The sequence below is a fragment of the Bacillus rossius genome, chromosome 13 (assembly GCF_032445375.1).
Source record: "Bacillus rossius redtenbacheri isolate Brsri chromosome 13, Brsri_v3, whole genome shotgun sequence".
NCBI classification, from domain to species: Eukaryota; Metazoa; Arthropoda; class Insecta; order Phasmatodea; family Bacillidae; genus Bacillus; species Bacillus rossius.
In genome coordinates, this window is record NC_086340.1 from 32,721,791 (window position 1) to 32,740,710 (window position 18,920).

At 36.8% G+C, this 18,920-nt stretch overlaps 1 protein-coding gene across 2 annotated transcripts in view; it reads right to left on the reverse strand.

Annotated features, from left to right (window-relative positions):
- Nucleotides 1–4,339: 4,339 nt before the first annotated feature.
- LOC134538432 (ATP-binding cassette sub-family G member 1-like) overlaps nucleotides 4,340–18,920 on the reverse strand; it is a 314,270-nt gene continuing 299,689 nt past the window's right edge. For both annotated transcript variants that reach the window (XM_063379757.1, XM_063379756.1), the window contains exons 12-13: nucleotides 13,466–13,594; nucleotides 4,340–11,140 (exon numbers count right to left, since the gene is read on the reverse strand). In XM_063379757.1, the coding sequence (XP_063235827.1) occupies nucleotides 10,931–11,140; nucleotides 13,466–13,594 (339 nt within the window). In that variant the 3' untranslated portion in view covers nucleotides 4,340–10,930. The remainder of the gene's footprint in view (nucleotides 11,141–13,465; nucleotides 13,595–18,920) is intronic.

Sequence of the window (18,920 nt, forward strand, 5' to 3'; positions counted from 1 at the left end):
TTTAAACGTTCAAAGCCATAGTTTGTCATAAAAAATTTTAAAATTTTTATATCTGTGGATTTAATGTTTTTGTTCGGAAACACCTTAAATAGCACCATTTTGCGCTTTCAAATCCAAATTTTTCCGGGGGAGGACTACCCGGACCCCCCGCTTTAGGCTCGGGTCCGTGAATGATAGGGCTGTTGTGTAATCTGGCACCACCAATACTGAAATCCTGCGCACGCCTATGTTACGGACGTTTATGCTGGTGGCCTCAATGTGTTGTAGTCCATTCATAGTTATCGGGTGGTGGTGAATTCCGTGTTTAATTAGAATGGCTGTGCCGCCGCCGCGGAGTGCGGGGCGTTCTGTTCTGTATATTGTGTAACCGCATATGTACGCTCGCATGTGTGGTTTTAGAAAAGTTTCAGAGATGAAAGCGACATCGATTCCGTATACAAAAATTAACTGTTCCAGTTCATAGATTTTATTTTGGAGGCCATGTGCATTAAATATTAGAACCTGTAAAGACTTCCCCGGGTTCTGTGCAATTTTAAGGTGTAGCGAGATTCAGGATTGCGGATAGTAAGATGATCTGTCGCTTCGATACGTCTGTTTCAGCTCGGATGGCGGCGTAGTGTGGAGAGAGTGTAGCGATGAGCTGTGAGAAATTGCATAGTTTCAGGATCTCTGCCAGCTCAAACAGATCACCGACGGTGTTACCCTCTATTCTGTTCTGCGCTGGAGTGTGTGTGGTGCGTGGTTCTTTCACGGCCTGCGAGTATTTGCGCTCCGGTCGTGTCAGCTCGGTGGTTGTTGTTGTTGGTGGTGGCTTGTTGACCGCCTGGGCGCGCGGCTGTGCGTGAGTGGGGCAGGTGGGGGGGAACTCCACCTGGCTGTGCGTGGCTGGCGCTTGTTGTTGTGGCTGTGCCGGCACGTTTTGTTTTTGTGACCTGCTCGCCACCATCTTCAAGAAAATCGGACACTGCTTCCAGGCTGCAGTGTGTCCCCGCACTTTGCAGTTAAAACAAAATTTTTCCGAGTCGTCAGACTTTTGACAGTCCTTTCGGGCGTGGTTTTCGCCACACCTTACGCATCACGGTGGTTTGCTGCAGCGAGTGTGGGTGTGGTCAAATTCTCCGCATCGCTTGCACTGGGCGATGTCCTGTGGGCGGGATTGGTATTTCTGTACGGAAACCGAAGTGTAGTGCATAGTACGTACTGCGAGGATGTTTAAATCTGAAGCAGCGACGGTCGCGCAGAAAGTCCCTGACCTGAAGCGGTTCGGCTGTCCTGTCGCGTTTGTGCGTGTAATTTCGAAGTTCCGCACATCGTGAACTACGAAACCTTTTGCTGTTAGTTCCGCGGAGATATCTTCTTCGGCGACCTCAGGGTACAGGCCCTTTATCACCACTTTGGTGTTACGCTCGTCTGGGTGCGCGAACGTGTGGTGGAAAATTTCATGAGTTTTTAGGTAGGAAAAATATGAAACAATGTTTCCCGGCTCAAAGTTGTGTTATCATTTTGGTTTAGACGATTTTTAGAGAGCTGTACGGCATGTACAAAGCATTTTGTAATTTCTTGGTAAAGCACACAATACGCACAACAGAAAGACATATCAGCTCTATCTGTACAGCGTTAAGTTAAAGTTTAAAAAATATTTGAATTTTGTAGTACTGCATAATGGCTTTATATTTTGAATCAGATGCCTTTGGTAAGTGCTGTTCGCTGCAAACAACATATTTATAATTTTTTTGACGTAGCAGACTATGCGCACAACAGAAGAGCCTAACAGATCTATTGTTGCCACCTTGATTTATAACGGGAAAATAATGAAACAATGTTTCCCGGCTCAAAGTTGTGTTATCATTTTGGTTTAGACGATTTTGAGAGAGCTGTACGGCATGTACAACGCATTTTGTAATTTCTTGGTGAAGCACACAATATGCACAACAGAAAGACATATCAGCTCTATCTGTACAGCGTTTAGTTAAAGTTAAAAATATATTTGAATTTTGTAGTACTGCATAATGGCTTTATATTTTGAATCAGAACCCTTTACTAAGTGCTGTACGCTGAGAACCACAAAATTATAACTTTTTTTATGTAGCATTCCATGCGCACAACACAGAGCCTAACAGATCTATTGTTGCGACCTTGATTTATAACGGGAAAAATGTGAAACAATGTTTCCCGGCTCAAGGTTGTGTTATCATTTTGGTTAACACGATTTTGAGAGAGCTGTACGGCATGTACAACGCATTTTGTAATTTCTTGGTAAAGCACACAATACGCACAACAGAAAGACTTATCAGCTCTATCTGTACAGCGTTTAGTTAAAGTTAAAAAAATATTTGAATTTTGTAGTACTGCATAATGGTGTTATATTTTGGAATCGGATGCCTTTGGTTAGTGCTGTACGCTGAGAACCACAAAATTATAACTTTTTTAACGTAGCAGACCATGCGCACAACAGAAGAGCGTAACAGATCTATTGTTGCCACCTTGATTTATGACGGGAAAAAAATTAAACAATGTTTCCCGGCTCAAAGTTGTGTTATCATTTTGTTTAGACGATTTTGAGAGAGCTGTACGGTATGTACAACGCATTTAGTAATTTCTTGGTGAAGCACTTAATACGCACAACAGAAAGACATATCAGCTCTATCTGTACAGCGTTTAGTTAAAGATAAATTTTTTTTTTTAATTTTGTAGTACTGCATAATAGTGTTATATTTTTGAATCAGAAGCCTTTGCTAAGTGCTGTACGCTGAGAACCACAAAATTATAAATTTTTTTTATGTAGCATACCATACATACAACAGAAGAGCCTAACATATCTATTGTTGTAACCTTGATTTATAATGGGAAAAAAATTAAACAATGTTTCCCGGCTTAAAGCTGTGTTATCATTTTGTTTAGACGATTTTGAGAGAGCTGTACGGCATGTACAACGCATTTTGTAATTTCTTGGTGAATCACACAATATGCACAACAGAAAGACATATCAGCTCTATCTGTACAGCGTTTAGTTAAAGTTGAAAATATATTTGAATTTTGTAGTACTGCATAATGGCTTTATATTTTGAATCAGAACCCTTTACTCAGTGCTGTACGCTGAGAACCACAAAATTATAACTTTTTTTATGTAGCATTCCATGCGCACAACACAGAGCCAAACAGATCTATTGTTGCGACCTTGATTTATAACGGGAAAAATATGAAACAATGTTTCCCGGCTCGAGGTTGTGTTATCATTTTGGTTTAGACGATTTTGAGAGAGCTGTACGGCATGTACAACGCATTTTGTAATTTCTTGGTGAAGCACTTAATACGCACAACAGAAAGACATATCAGCTCTATCTGTACAGCGTTTAGTTAAAGATAAAAAATTTTTTTTGAATTTTGTAGTACTGCATAATAGTGTTATATTTTTGAATCAGAAGCCTTTGCTAAGTGCTGTACGCTGAGAACCACAAACTTATAACTTTTTTTTATGTAGCATACCATACAAACAACAGAAGAGCCTAACATATCTATTGTTGTAACCTTGATTTATAATGGGAAAAAAATTAAACAATGTTTCCCGGCTCAAAGTTGTGTTATCATTTTGTTTAGACGATTTTGAGAGAGCTGTACGGCATGTACAACGCATTTTGTAATTTCTTGGTGAAGCACTTAATACGCACAACAGAAAGACATATCAGCTCTATATGTACAGCGTTTAATTAAAGTTAAAAAAAATATTTGATTTTTGTAGTTCTGCATAATGGTGTTATATTTTTGAATCAGATGCCTTTGGGAAGTGCTGTTCGCTGCAAACAACATATTTATAATTTTTTTGATGTAGCAGAGCTGTACGGCAGGTACCATGCATTTTTTATGGGTAGTGCTGTACTGTGTTAAATCTTGAATAGAGCTAACTTCAGCACAGTGTTGCACTTAATACGTGTAGTGCTGTACTAGAATTTTATTTCATGTGTGTAGTGCTGTGCTATTTTCTTGTGTGCATTTAGTATGGTTAGTGGTGTACTCCATTGTCTCTCTATAATAGTGTGACATGTACTGTACAGGGATGTTTATGCTGTACATTCATGTTTTCCTTTAATGTTGCATATTTTGTGGGTATTGTTGTACTCTGCTAAATCTTGAACATAGCTTACTTTGGCCATTGTTGTACTTTATATGTGTAGTGCTGTACTAGCATTTTATTTCATGTGTGTAGAGCTGTGCTTTTTTTCTGTGTTGCATTTAGTATGGTTAGTGCTGTACTCCATTGTATCTCTATAATAGTTTGACATGTACTGTACAGAGATGTTTATGCTGTACATTCATGTTTTTCCTTTAATGTTGCATTTTTTTTTGTTTGGCTGTACTTCTTTTCCAACTAGAATAGAGCTAACACAATTGCAGTGTTGCACTTTATATGTTCTGAAAGGTATTTGCATTTCCTTTCGTGTTGCATTTTGTATGTGCAGTGTTGTACAGTTTGTTGCATTTTGTATGGGTAGTCAAGCACTTGTTGCACATTTTATGTGTTGGGCTGTACAAAAAAGTGTTGCATTTTGTATGTGTAGTACTGTACCATTGAGCATTTCTTTTATTTCCGTGGTGCATTTTGTATGTGTAGTGCTGTACACAAGAACGTGTTGTATTTTGTATCTTTAGTGCTGTACCGCTTGGCTGCGCCCACATCTTCGGGTGGGGGAAATGAGGGGAAGGAAAATAAATCTGGAATAAATCCAACTTCAGCCTAGTTGAGATATTTGCACTTAGGTTTTAACAGACACAAGTCATCTCTGGATACGGTTCTTGTGTTTTGTATACGGCCCATATTTTGACTTGTATGCATCCGATAAGCAGGAAACTTCAATATACATACATTTTCATAAAACATAGTTTTAACGTTTATATTTATCATGATTTTGCAAACGCAATCGGGCCCCTTCAGCGAGGGGCTTCTTAATTCCAGGGGGAGCTCGGAACCCCCCCCCCCCCCCCCCCCGAACTAATGGTCAATTAAGGGGGAGCATCAGTCCATGGTCATCGCTTCTCTGAGCCCGAAGCAATCATCCCACCTCGTCACCATCATCGCTCGGTAAACTGATCTAAATATCCACATTTTGCAGCAACCAAGAGGTGGACCATTTACCCTAATTATTTTAAATCCTTCATAGGTTTTGACTGTTTTAGGCTAACTCTTAACTATAGACCAGGACATGAGGTTACCTGGTCAGCACTATACACTGATAACATGTCATAATTTAAACAGCTTCAGTGTTTGTTGGATGGGTTTTATTGTTAAGTCATATTCAATAAAAATCCTCTCACCTGGATTTATTGTTATTCATTTGAGTGACCACAAGTTAAGCTGCAAGAAGTATGCATGTGGGATGCCTGGTTAGCCCACTTAGTTACCATCCATATACATAAATATATTGATCAGATGTGTTTGTGGGGAGATTTCTAGCCTAGTGCCACGCGGGCCACTTCAGGGCCCCGAGTGAGAGTCATAGCCAGGGCCACATGCCCATCCACGTGGTGGCACCCTTGTAACCACCCAGATTACAGCCTTCCTCATGCAATTCAGCAATAATCATTTATTATGAATTTTTTGTCATATTTCAGGTTACCTAGATTTAAAGTTTTCCTTTTTAAAAGTTATTGTAAATGTAATTCTCCGGGCTTATTGTTTTTAGTTTTAAAATGCATAAATTTTTATTTCAAGTATTTTTTTTGCTGGCTTTTTTGTGTGGGAAGGCATGCTGACGTGATTTTCTTTCATTTTTTCCCCGACCGAGGCTTTGTTTCACAAGCTAGGCGTGTGAGTCACGGTCACGGGAGTGCGAGAAAGATACAAAATCGCTGCGTCGTGAGAACAGAAGTAAGCATTTCGTGGAAGCCTCTGTTACCATGCGCCGTGATTGGCTGAAAATTACGTCAGCGAGCCCAGGACACTGCCCGCACAAAGAAGGAAGGCTGTAAAGTTAGTCATTGTCCAAGCACCGGGCCGAGCGGTCGTTGTTCAGGCGGCAGGCCGAGCAGGCCGTGCACGGGCGATGGCTCAGTGTCATATTTTTGAGGTACAGTTTTAACTTTTTTGTGCACTCTGTCCGGAATATAGTGTAAATTTTACATAAATAAATAAAACAGGCAATACATCGAACTTTATGTATAAATTTTTTCTTTCTTCGTGACCTGCGACCTGTATGTTCCACTCATCACCAATTTGAGCTAGCCGGAGGTGGTGAGTGGTGACACCCTTCGAAACCCTTGATCTCAATACGCCGCTGTTCACCCCCTTGAAGGTACAATCAAACTCTTACCATCAAAAAAATTTCCTACAACCAGCAGATAAAAAATAAATAGTTCTAAAGAACGACTGCTCTCTGTTTGGTAAAACAAGAAAAGCACATGAAATAAAAACTTGTGCACCTTATACTAATTAAACTTTATTTCACTATGCATAATAACAAAAAACACTGAATAGAGAATTTTTTATATAACAAATTTCCAAGTATTACCATATACCTACAATAAAACATCAATCACAGAGAAAGTATTGCTTTGGTTGAAATGACTAAGGAACTTGATACACAAGTGAAGAAGCATTCATAGTTCATGTAACAAGTAGGTAGAAAATAAGAAACTGACACAGTGCACTGTAAAAGAAATCCTCTTATAACAACACAACTTACATTTATTCCTGCTTGAGCAAACTCAAGTCAATGTGCTTAGTTTGAGTTTGTATTCGGTTTATGAGTTTACCATCCCATGAGCAAAAATAAAAAATATGCGAGTGTAAATCAATATTTTCTACGATGCAGAGTAAAAGAGGAAAGCTAGAAAGAAGTTTTACAGTAAAGGCCCTTTAATCTGCCATATTTGGGACTACGGATTAGTGATTTTTCAGGATTATTGAATGGCAGTATAGTGTAAAAGGGAATACAAAATAAAAATTAATATACAGTACAATAGTATTTAAAACAAGTTACTCTACGGCAAATAAACATGAGCGTTACTTTTGAAAAAAAAAATTCCATGATTGCTTTTGTTAAAAATGATGTAGGATCTGAAAAAACTAAAGTAATGCTAAGTACAGAGTAGGTATATGAGAATAATGCTAGCTCACAGAAAAAAAGAAGGAAAACTGATAGTTTCAAATTTTCTAACCGAACACTAATTATAATTACAGTAGAGTTAACAAATATGACATAACACAACTGAAACATGATTTTTTTTAAACAAGTAATAGTTCAGTACATTTCTTACATGACTTTAGTCATGACAAAATTTTCTTTTATACTAAAGAAACTCATTACAGTTGATTCAACAAATTAAAGTAATGGTGCACATAATTTCCCAAAAAATTACACAACATAATTTATAATCTAATATTGAAATTGATTTTAAACAAATGACAAGCATGAAAAGCAATCTGCTTTGCATAGTATTAGTCTGCTGTTGCAACAATATGAAAGAAATGATATGTTTGTACACAATGTCAAGAGCTTTAGAAGTTGTATGTACAAAAACCTCCCCACTTCTCATGAAAACAATTTCCACTGCAGTCACACTTACTTATCCCCCTTCTCCCGATGAATTCACAGAACTGTTTAAAGTGGAATGGATTGGGCTAGAAAAGCCCAGAACACGAGGTCATTAGAGACAATAAGGGATGTCGAGAAAAAGCATTGACAAAATATATGGGTGGGGAATAAATAAATATTGTCGCTTAGCAAACACCACCGCCAAACTGGCTTTTTTTAAACTAAGTTGACTTCTTTGTTCAAACACATTCTATCGGACGTTTCATATCCACCGGTACAATTTTAAAGGAAAAACTCCTAGAGATAGCACCATTGCACAAAAATGTAACCGCCTAAATACAGAAAGCAGACACTGCTAAGTTGATAGAAGGAGTGCAGTTAATTACCCTTGCTTAATAGTAAATAAAGTATTTAAAATGTGGTTTTAAAATAAAAATAGTATTACATTGAATACACACTACACGTACTTGAAAGTAAGCAGTTTGTTGACCCTCCGGTAAAGTTATTGAAATGTTAATTACGCGGTATTGTTAGCTAAGCGATGATACCGTATTTACTCGCATATAGGTCGCGGCAATTTTACCAGATTTGATGGGGGGGAAATGAAGTGCTACCTAAATGTGGAGAAAAATTTTTTAAAAATTTTTGAGGAATTTTTTGCAATATTTTGCTTGAAAATGCGAAAAAGAAGTTTATTTAGGTATAGGCAAATTTATTTACAATGTACACATACAGCGAAACCCCTTATTTACGTTACCGTTATTTACGTTTTCCCGTTATTAATGCTATATTCTTCAGGTCCCGTTTGTTCCCATTTAGTCCAATACAATACTTTCACGCAAATTACGACTCAAAAATCGAATCCATCCCGCTATTTACGTCACGTAACAACCATAAACAACCAGAAAATACCGTGGGTACTTTAAGAGTAGATAAGATTAGCTAGTAGGCCTAAAAACATCGTGAAAAACATAACGTTTATAGTCGGCAATGAACATTTTAAATCGCAAAATATACATATTTTATAACATGAAAAGTTGCTTTTATTTCTAAACATGTAATAATTTAAGCCTAGGCGTGTAAAAGTCCGAGTAATTATAGCAGGAGACAATCTAAAATGCACGAGGGAAAAACGTAAACTCACGAATGTACGAACGTGGCTGATTGTTAATTTCTGATACTGTATTTATGTCACAACTTAGCCGAAATACTGGTACGAGACAAACTTCACAAGATAAAATAAGCGGAGCCTTGTTAACTGTTTTATACGTATTTTATAATTTCGGAAGTATTGTACAGTTGACACATATTTTTTAAACTAACAATTTATTTCTGGGGATCGTAATTAATTATTGGTATCAAGTCATCAAGATGGACGTAAACTTGAACATGTCACGGCAGCGAGAAAACTGGTGCGTATACCAATAAACTGGTATTAGAACTGGACAAAATTGGTACACGGGAGGTGGAGCTTATATTTTTTTCCGCTAAGCTCGCATCTATTGGCTGGCTGCTGATGCAAGGTCACGAGTCTGGGCGGAGCGTAGAGTTATACTGCGCATGCGCAGCTCAGAGAACAGAGAGAGCCAGCAGGCGCGCCGTAACAGCAGCTGATAGAGTACAATGATCATTCTCCGCACAGGGCACACGGCGCGGTAATGAATAACCGGTGCGACCTATATGGGGAGAATCTTGCATACAAAATTCAAGAAATCAAATTATGGGTGCGACCTATCTGCGATGGCGACCTATATGCGAGTAAATACGGTATATAGACAATTTTAACCATCTCAGTATTTTTCATGAATTATTGATAATCAATTTAGTTTAAGAAAACTAAATTAAGCAATATAACTGAACTAACAAATCATTAAAAATTATAAATGCAACTTTTTCCATTTACTTACATAACATACACACACAAGATCCTCATTATTCAGGCAGTCACAACTAAAGTATTTAACAAGTAAAAGGTTTTAACTCTCACATAATTTAGGTAAATTATTGTGTCATAAGTAACTGGATATTATTTAATTTGTTTCATTAATAGCAAGTAAACAGTATTTTCTGTTTAAGTATAAAATGTTCAAGAGATACCTATGAGATACTGCAGTGGCATGGGATACTTTCAATGTATTAAGCCAGAAATAATTAGGTAGGTACAATATAAATTCATTCAACTCTCACAATGAAAACTGATATATTTTTCATATTCTTTCCTTTCATTTGCTATTCCATTCTTAAGTAAATTGAGATGTATACCTAATGGCTTTGTATCTAGAAAAAAAGTTAAACATATAACGAACATACATTCACACTTACAAATAATACACTACTGATTTTATTGTAAAAGAGAGATACATACATTTGTTTAATTTAATGAACTAATAATTTAACACTGGAATACCGTGCAAAAAAATTTACACAAATAATACAACAAATATTTGCACAATATAATAAAAACTTTTATAAACAAAATTATTGAAAGTAAAATACAATTAATTTGACTTCTGCTTTCATGTTATAGATTTTTCTTCTGTATAAATAATTATCTTGGAACTACCATGATTTGTGATGACATATTATCACTATTTGTAAATAAATGTTAGCTGGTAGTGCACATCACCGCACTAGACAGCTGCGGCAAGAATAATTGTTCCGCCCACTTCACGAGCTCATCGCATTCCTCTTTGAACCTATCAGTAGAGCCAAAATGTTTTTGCAGGTTCATTTCACTCTGGTCTGGTCTCAACTTGCCTGTGTACTACCAAGCCCTTTTAGAGTTCATTGGTTGATAGCAAGGCCACATCTTTTGACAGGTTAGGTTTAAGTGATTGGTCTTATTGTTTATAACTGGCTGAGGGTCATCTGTAGTCCAATAACGTGAAGCAGATGTTTGTATTTGCAGGGCCATTGAAAAGACCATTAACTTACGAAAAACTACTCAAAATCCACAATAAAAAAAATAGACTTTAAACATGATCTGCTTGTATCACGTAACATGTAAGGTTTCCAATGAATTCTAATTTAATTGCAATTTTTATCCCATCAGAAAAAAATTTTCTGCAATTGAACCGGATCCTCCCTGGTGCCTCCTGACAGCTCTGTGTGAGTCAAGCCTACTACCTATTTGCAAAAGGTCACACCCACCACTTTTTTTTAAATTTAAGTGATATTCATTTTCTGTTTTTCTGCAGATGGCATAGATACTACATCAAATAAAACTAATATTTGTAAAAAAAAAAAAAAAAAAATACACAATGTCACTTGAGTGTAAGGTTGAATCTTGGAACGACGGATGGTGTTCCTGGAACGCGGGAGCCAATGTGTTCCACCTGCACGACCCTAGCGAGTCAGTCGGGGCACGAGACGGGGCACGAGACGCGGTGCGCGCCGACTCCTCACCGCTTGTTCAGCCTGAACCAGACGACGGCGACGGTGGCCACGTGCATGACGACGGCGATGACCACGATGGTGGTGAAGTTGGACCACACGTCCACCGTGCCCACATCCAGCTCCTCCAGGATCTTGGAGGGGAACTTCAACTGGCAGTAGAACACCTCGCAGTCCAGAGTGCTCCGGTTGTAACCGTACATCGAGTATATGCAGCCCTGGACACACACACACAAAAAAGTAATTGTAGCATGTAGGAGGGGCTGAGGAGGGAAAAACCACTTTGCCCGCTGTTTGTTTTCAAATTCTTCCCATCTGCGTAAACCCCTGTGGGAAATAAAACTAAAAACAAAAAACCAAATTGACTGCTTCAATTTTCACAAACACTACTTACTGTTTTTATTTTGGACTAGCTAATACCCGGCATGCATTTAATGCCTCATTCAATTTTTTTTTGTAATTTGTTTGAAAAAAGGACACATATACAAAGCATCTCTCTCTCTCTCTTCCTATCTCTTCCTCTCTATCTCCATCTCTCTTTATCTTGCTCTCTCCTCTATATACCTATATCTCTCACTATACATGTCTTTCTATATATCTATATCTCCTCATCTATCTCATTCTCTATGCCTCTCTATCTCCCCTACCCCTCTTTATCACTAAATATATTTTTATCTCTCACTATCACTATCTCTATTTTATATTCAATTCAAATCTCTCATGTGTGCGCACACGCACACCGAAAATACACGCATTGCAGCTAAACTATATGAAATAAACATTTGTTGCAACGACTCACGTGCCAACTTTTGTTTACAAACTGAAATGTCACTGTTTGTTCCTGATAAAATTCAATTCTGTAAGGCATGTGACACTCTAACAATGAAAACACATGAAGTGTCGCTATTGTAAAATGGTCGTACTAATTATATACCGGTAATAATAATAATAGTTTATTTCCCATTTTTTTAACACTTTGTTAACAATATTAACTTAATTAACCAGGAAATTTAGCACTCACGAAAGCAAGCATGTATGTGAGTGCATCTAGTCACTTCAAATTACATGCTGTATTTTGACGATTCTAAACATTTGTAAATGTATAATAGCTAAAAAATAAATATATAAAATATAACCTAAGAAACTTGACATTAGTTATATAAAGATGAAAGTTAAAAAGGGGAAATTATTAAAATTCAATATTATGTATAGACAAAAGTAGTATAAATTATATCATAGTTACATGAATAAATGAAAATATAATTAAATAAAAGTTAGTATTTAAGTAAAGTACAGGTACAAAGTTATAACAATATATAAAACTTACTTAAATACTGAAGCCATCTCTTCATCAGTTAAATTATGTAGCCAAATATTAACATATTTTTTTCATTTGAAAATAATTTATTGTTTTTAGTTTCTCAGGAAGAATAACAATTTTTGGAAGCAAAAATTCTAAAGATCTGAGATATTGTTTTATGAAATTGAGGGATTTGTAAATTTATATTCTGTCTATGGCGTGTAGGATAGTTATGATCTATATAATTTAACTGATTATCCCTTTGATACATATTAATTATTGCAGCTCTAATAAACAATCTTTTAATATCAAATACATTTAATAGTTCAAAAAGTTCCTTGGATGGGTCATGTGTTTTTTTTTTTTAAATAACTCGTAAAATAAGTTTTTGAATTGTTATAAGTGTCTTAATTGACGTTTTACTCATCCCTCACCAAGCCAGAATACCATACTGCATAACAGACTGAAAAACAGCAAAGTAAACCATTCTAATACCTTCAATAGATAATATTGTACTTAGTTCAACGAATTTATACACCATTTTTCAAATCTTGTTCGTAAGATAAGAAACATGTTTATCCCATTTTAGAAAAGAGTCGAGCACTATACCTAAGTATTTTATATCCTCTACTCTTTCTATGACACTACATTTTTTACAGTTAACGTTTATTTCGTTACATACGTGAATTTTTAGTTAATGTTCGATAGGTTGACCCAAAATGTTGGCAGAGAAAGTAATATATTTGGTTTTATTTATGTTTAGAGAAAGAAAACTATCATATAATATTTCTTTGACTTTAAGTTCATTATTTACCGTTTCAAAAACAGAAGGCCAATATTGGATGAATATAAAATTGCAGTATCATCTACAAAAGAAACTATCTGCCCCGTTATGTCTAAGTTACATAGATCATTTATATATATCAGAAACAAAATTGGCCCAAAAACACTGCCTTGTGGGACACCTATATTTATACATAGGATGTCTCCTAATTTATTCCGAAACGTTTGTGGGCATGTACAAAGTTTCATCACATTCGAATGAATGGTATAGGAACGCATATGGGAAAAACAAACAAACCAACACACAAACATTCATTTTATATATATAGATAGCAATACAGTTAATATATGCAAATCATTAAAATATTTTGGGTGAAGAAATAAAACAAATAAACAGAGAAACTTTAATTTAAAATATTTTTTTTTTGCACAATATCAGAAATTAATACCCCAACAATACCTGAAATGCTGCTCGGAAGTAACTTATGTGAAACATCCACCGCAACGACCACGGTATGTCACGGTAAAATAAGTTGAAGCCAAACATTGAGAACAGAACAGCGATTGTTGGGCCGATCATCACAGATATCTGCAACACAGAAAATGATGACTCAGATATGTTAGCTAATCTTTTCATCAAATAAAAAAAACTGTTTTTTTTGCCAAACGCATGGACAGAAACACCTCTCGGCAATTTAATCATTTCTCTTCATTGACACCAATTGCTCAGAACTATATGTATATCAACTCTAATTATAAAATCTTTCTTATTATTTTTATGATTGAGATCACTGAATGCTACATTACCTGCAGAAGAAGCAGCAATTAAAGAAAATGAAAGATTATGAAAAATAGTAGTTAATTTGATTAATTTGTTGTCATTTAATTATTGTAGTTTATGTAAAATGAAATTTTGAACAAACTTGTACATACAAAAAAAATTAAATGCATCAAAAACACTAAACTAAACCCTTATATTTTTATTTATTACAGATATCATATACCGTATTTACTCGAATATAGGTCACCATCGCAGATAGGTCGCACCCATAATTTGAGGTCTTGAATTTGGAATTTAAGATTCCCCCCATATAGATCGCACCGGTAATTCATTACCGCGCCATGCGCGGAGAAAGGTCATTGTACTCGATCAGCTGCTGTTACGGCGTGCCTGCTGGCTCTCTTTGTTCACTGAGCTGCGCATGCGCAGTATAACTCACTCAACGCTCCGCCCAGACTCGTGACCTTGCATCAGCAGCCAGCCAATAGATGCGAGCTTAGCGGAAAAAAAATATAAGCTCCACCTCCCATGTACCAGTTTTGTCCAGTTCTAATACCAGTTTATTGGTATACGCACCAGTTTTCTCGCTGCCATGACATGTTCAAGTTTACGTCCATCTTGATGTCTTGATACCAATAATTAATTAATTACGATCCCCAGAAATAAATTGTTAGTTTAAAAAATATGTGTCAACTGTACAATACTTTCGAAATTATAAAATACGTATAAAACAGTTAACAAGGCTCCGCTTATTTTATCTTGTGAAGTTTGTCTCGTACCAGTATTTCGGCTAAGTTGTGACATAAATACAGTATCAGAAATTAAATATCAGCCATACATTCGTGAGTTTACGTTAGAGGTGGGTTGTTACAGCAATTTTCTGTATCTGTTCCAACCTGATACTGTTACAGTAATGTACCTAGTTACAAGTATCTGATACTTTTGTATCAGAGCAGTAGCGGTCCCAGGTAGCGACAAGGTATCAGCATTCTCGTTACAGGGTACACATCCTCCGTGCAGTCATCACCAGCGTAAAAAGGTATCGGTGTCTCTGATACATTATATATCACGCCCGGTAATTCTCTACTTCTGTTACTCTCATGCCCGCCTGATACAGCCAGTATCAATCAGTTCAACATTCACTGCAGTTCGTCCTGGCCGTGTATTAATTACCACCATGTACATTGTTGCGGGCTGTCATGCTTTGTAGTTAGTATCTTTATAGTGAAATAAGGAATGGATAAGTGCAGGAAAAAGACTTCATTTGTGTGGAATTTTTTTACGGAAAATAATGAGTTTGCTAATTGTAATTTGTGTAAACAATAACTGAGTTATAAATCATCATCGACTAATCTGAAGAAACATTTGAAATGTAAACATTGATATAGTATGCTCACTAATGTACGTATCTGTTTTTTTTTTTTTTTTTAATTTTTGTAAAATCGTAATCTTTTAATGTATGAAAACACTAGTTACTAATTGTTTTCGGAAAAAAAAGTCCATATGTTGATGACATCTGTTATTAGTGTCAACTGAGAATTTATTTGCATTTTCATAGCTGTTAGGTGCACAAATATAAATATTATATCTTGTATTAATGTACTTATTAATATTAAAATTTAATTAGTTTTATTATTGAACGAGACTGTGCACGCACTGCGCACTGAGCGTACTTTGATGTGGGACAATAACCAAACGACTCTTAACAATTTCGCTTTGCGCCTCTCCTTCAATGCCTTCCCCTGCGCTTCCTCCCCTACATTATTTCCCTTCTTTATCCCTTATTCGTCGTTCCTGCTCCCTCCCCTTTCACAAGCTCCGCCCAAGTGACCGTCATCTGTGATCGGGTTCTGCGCACATTGGCCGTGGTGTTGTTCCAAGCGAATTATGAACTGATACTAAAGTACTTGATACTTTTCAAGTGTACTCGTTTGCCGTTCCTGATACAGGCGCGTATCAGTCCTAAGTATCAGGTTGATACTTTTCGACCCACCTCTTGTTTACGTTTTTCCCTCGTGCATTTTAGATTGTCTCCTGCTATAATTACTCGGACTTTTACACGCCTAGGCTTAAATTATTACATGTTTAGAAATAAAAGCAACTTTTCATGTTATAAAATATGTATATTTTGCGATTTAAAATGTTCATTGCCGACTATAAACGTTACGTTTTTCACAATGTTTTTAGGCCTACTAGCTAATCTTATCTACTCTTAAAGTACCCACGGTATTTTCTGGTTGTTTATGGTTGTTACGTGACGTAAATAGCGGGATGGATTTGATTTTTGAGTCGTAATTTGAGTTAAAGTATTGTATTGGACTAAATGGGAATCAAACGGGACCTGAAGAATATAGTGCAAATAACGGGAAAACGTAAATAACGGTAACGTAAATAAGGGGTTTCGCTGTATGTGTACTTTGTAAATAAATTTGCCTATACCTATATAAACTTCTTTTTCGCATTTTAAAGCAAAATATTGAAAAAAAGATTTCTTAAAAATTTTAAAAAACATTTTTCTTCACATATAGGTCGCACTTCATTTTTTTCCCATCAAATCTGGTAAAATTGCCGCGACCTATATGCGAGTAAATAGGTACGGTAACTTAAATAATGCAACCACAAATTTTAATTCATATTTATTCAAACACAATGAAATGTTTGCGAATGACCCCGAGACGCAAGACAACAGGTGCCTCTAATATGTGCCAGTGGCTGATAAGGCTCTTCAACGTGAACGTCTTATAAATCGGGATGCCAGTTGAAAAAGTGGAGTGTAACAAAAATAGGATGGATTTTGAAATATTACAAAATATAAACCGGGGTTAGTATATCTGAGTTGCAAATACATAAAAGGTAGGATAAGGGTTTACACATGCACCATTATAAACAGTTTATGTATATTTACAGGTCACTACGAGTAATAGACTAGTTTCTCGAATGTTTGAGTCCAGGTAATTCATCTACTTTGAGTGCCCATATTGGACAAATGCATTAAATGGTTTGAATGAAATTAAATTCATTTTGTGCAGAAAAATATTCAAACCATGTTTTTATAAAAGTTTATGCTGTAACAACTGTCAGACAAAATGACGAAGAATAGAGCAAAAAAATTTAAATGATAAGGAATATGGCAAATGTATACATTCGGAATTGAAAGAGATGATCATTAGAAGAAAGAACCGCTTGTGAGGATTCCTAAAAGGTGCCACTCACCGGAGGTGAGTGGACCACACTGCAGGGAGAGAAAGAAAGCTAAGATGGCGGATGTCACCCAGCATAGTTTTTTAACTTCCCATTTACACGACGTATTCACACTAAAAATTTGCAGTTGTATCTTGACACAGCCTGCCCAATAGAATTTTTTTTATTTGTAAACATCTTAGCTCTCAATGTATGACATTTTTTAGAAGTAATTAATTTCTCAAATGGAATGGAAGTCGCATGGAACGGAAATGTATAACCACAGTGCTGCCATGAGGCGGCAGCGTGAACCAAAGTTCATAAAACAAAGGAAAAAATTATAGTACTGTTTAATGACTTCAAACAAGATGGGCAGTATTTTAATAAAATTCCTTGTCAAAATTCAAATCCAAAACTGAGGTTTAATATTTTTTCAAGTTTTTTTTTTGTTCGGAGCAGGTTCATTAAATATTTAATAATTTTTGTCTTTAAATCAAATGATTCAATACTCGACATAGCTGCTTCGGCAGCAACTTCTAGAGGCAAGTGCGGAAACTACGTGTGATTCGTCCAAGTAGTTGAAAACATATTTTTTGAATATCATGAACAGCATTATTTTAAAGAATTCTGTGATAAATTTTGAATCTAATTTTCATATTATAAATTTATTTTCAACATGAGAAATGAATTTGTTTGTTACCGAGGTTAGATGTTTACACATAACTTGCTCCTTTTATTTTAAAGTAGTACTATATGTTTCACCGACAGCAAGTGCATCAGACAACACAAACCAGGTGCTACTGGGTAAGGAACCACTCCAGCCCTCGCCAGAAGTGACATTGGGGAGAGCCCTGAAGAAACGGCTGAACTGTGATCAGCGCCTGGATTCTCTGTAACGCATTTCCATTATCTCGCTGGTGCGCCGACGCGCTGTGTGTTGAAGACTCTGCGAGCTGACAGCTGCACTTGATTGGCCAAGGAGGGAAGCACCATGATGGTATTCCTTAAAAGTACAGTAGAGTCCTGATTAACAGAGTTCATGTGGACCGCCTCTTCGGTGTTATTTTCTTTCCCATCACTCCAACATTCGCCCAACATTGATTGAAATGAAAAAAGTGAATATTTTGTAGATATGGCTTTTCGACATAAGCCTTTGCTTTGTAAGAACATCCGATTTTTGTATATTTACGCGAGCGTAACGGTAGTAATGGCAGTCTAATGTCTGTTTAATTGTTACCATCACGACACCACACTGCTCAAAGTACACATTGACAGGTAGCATACTGGTGTACTTTCATCCCGCACTTCTCCAAAGAAACTAACCATCAGCCGCTGAAACTTCGACCACAGGCTGCTATACTGTATTGTATTCAGCCAAACAACAGAAAGTAGTGGCGGTAGAGCGTGGCCTCATGGGCGTAGATCCAGAGGGGGGCAGGGGGCCCCGGACCCCCCTGGAATTAAGAAGATCTTCACTGAGGGGGGCCTGCCTGTTCTTGCAAATGTGCAACTGTGAAACAGATTTGATGTCAAATGTCTTATGGAAAACTTTCTGTATTTTAAACTTGTCTGCTTACTTAATGCATATAGGCCAACATATGGAGAGTATACAACATACAAGCACCGTATCCAGAGATGAGGTTTCGGTTAACCGCACGCGCAACCCCCCCCCCCCCCCCCCCCCATCCCCCTTTTCACCCCCAACTGAAAATTTCTGCTGGCCCCCAATCGAATCCTGAAGATTTGTGCTCCTGGTTGAGGGGTGGATATATGAGGGGATATACACCCACTTTTTCCCGAAGTTGGGAAAACGTTTGCGAAATTTCAGTATCTATGTTAATTTGGGTGATGCATGGTGAGCTGTTACCACACCTGCTATTTCAATTGTCTGAGAAGCCAGATCGCCTCTGCTAATTCTGTAGGCACAAATGTCAGTGTGTTAGTGTCAATAGTT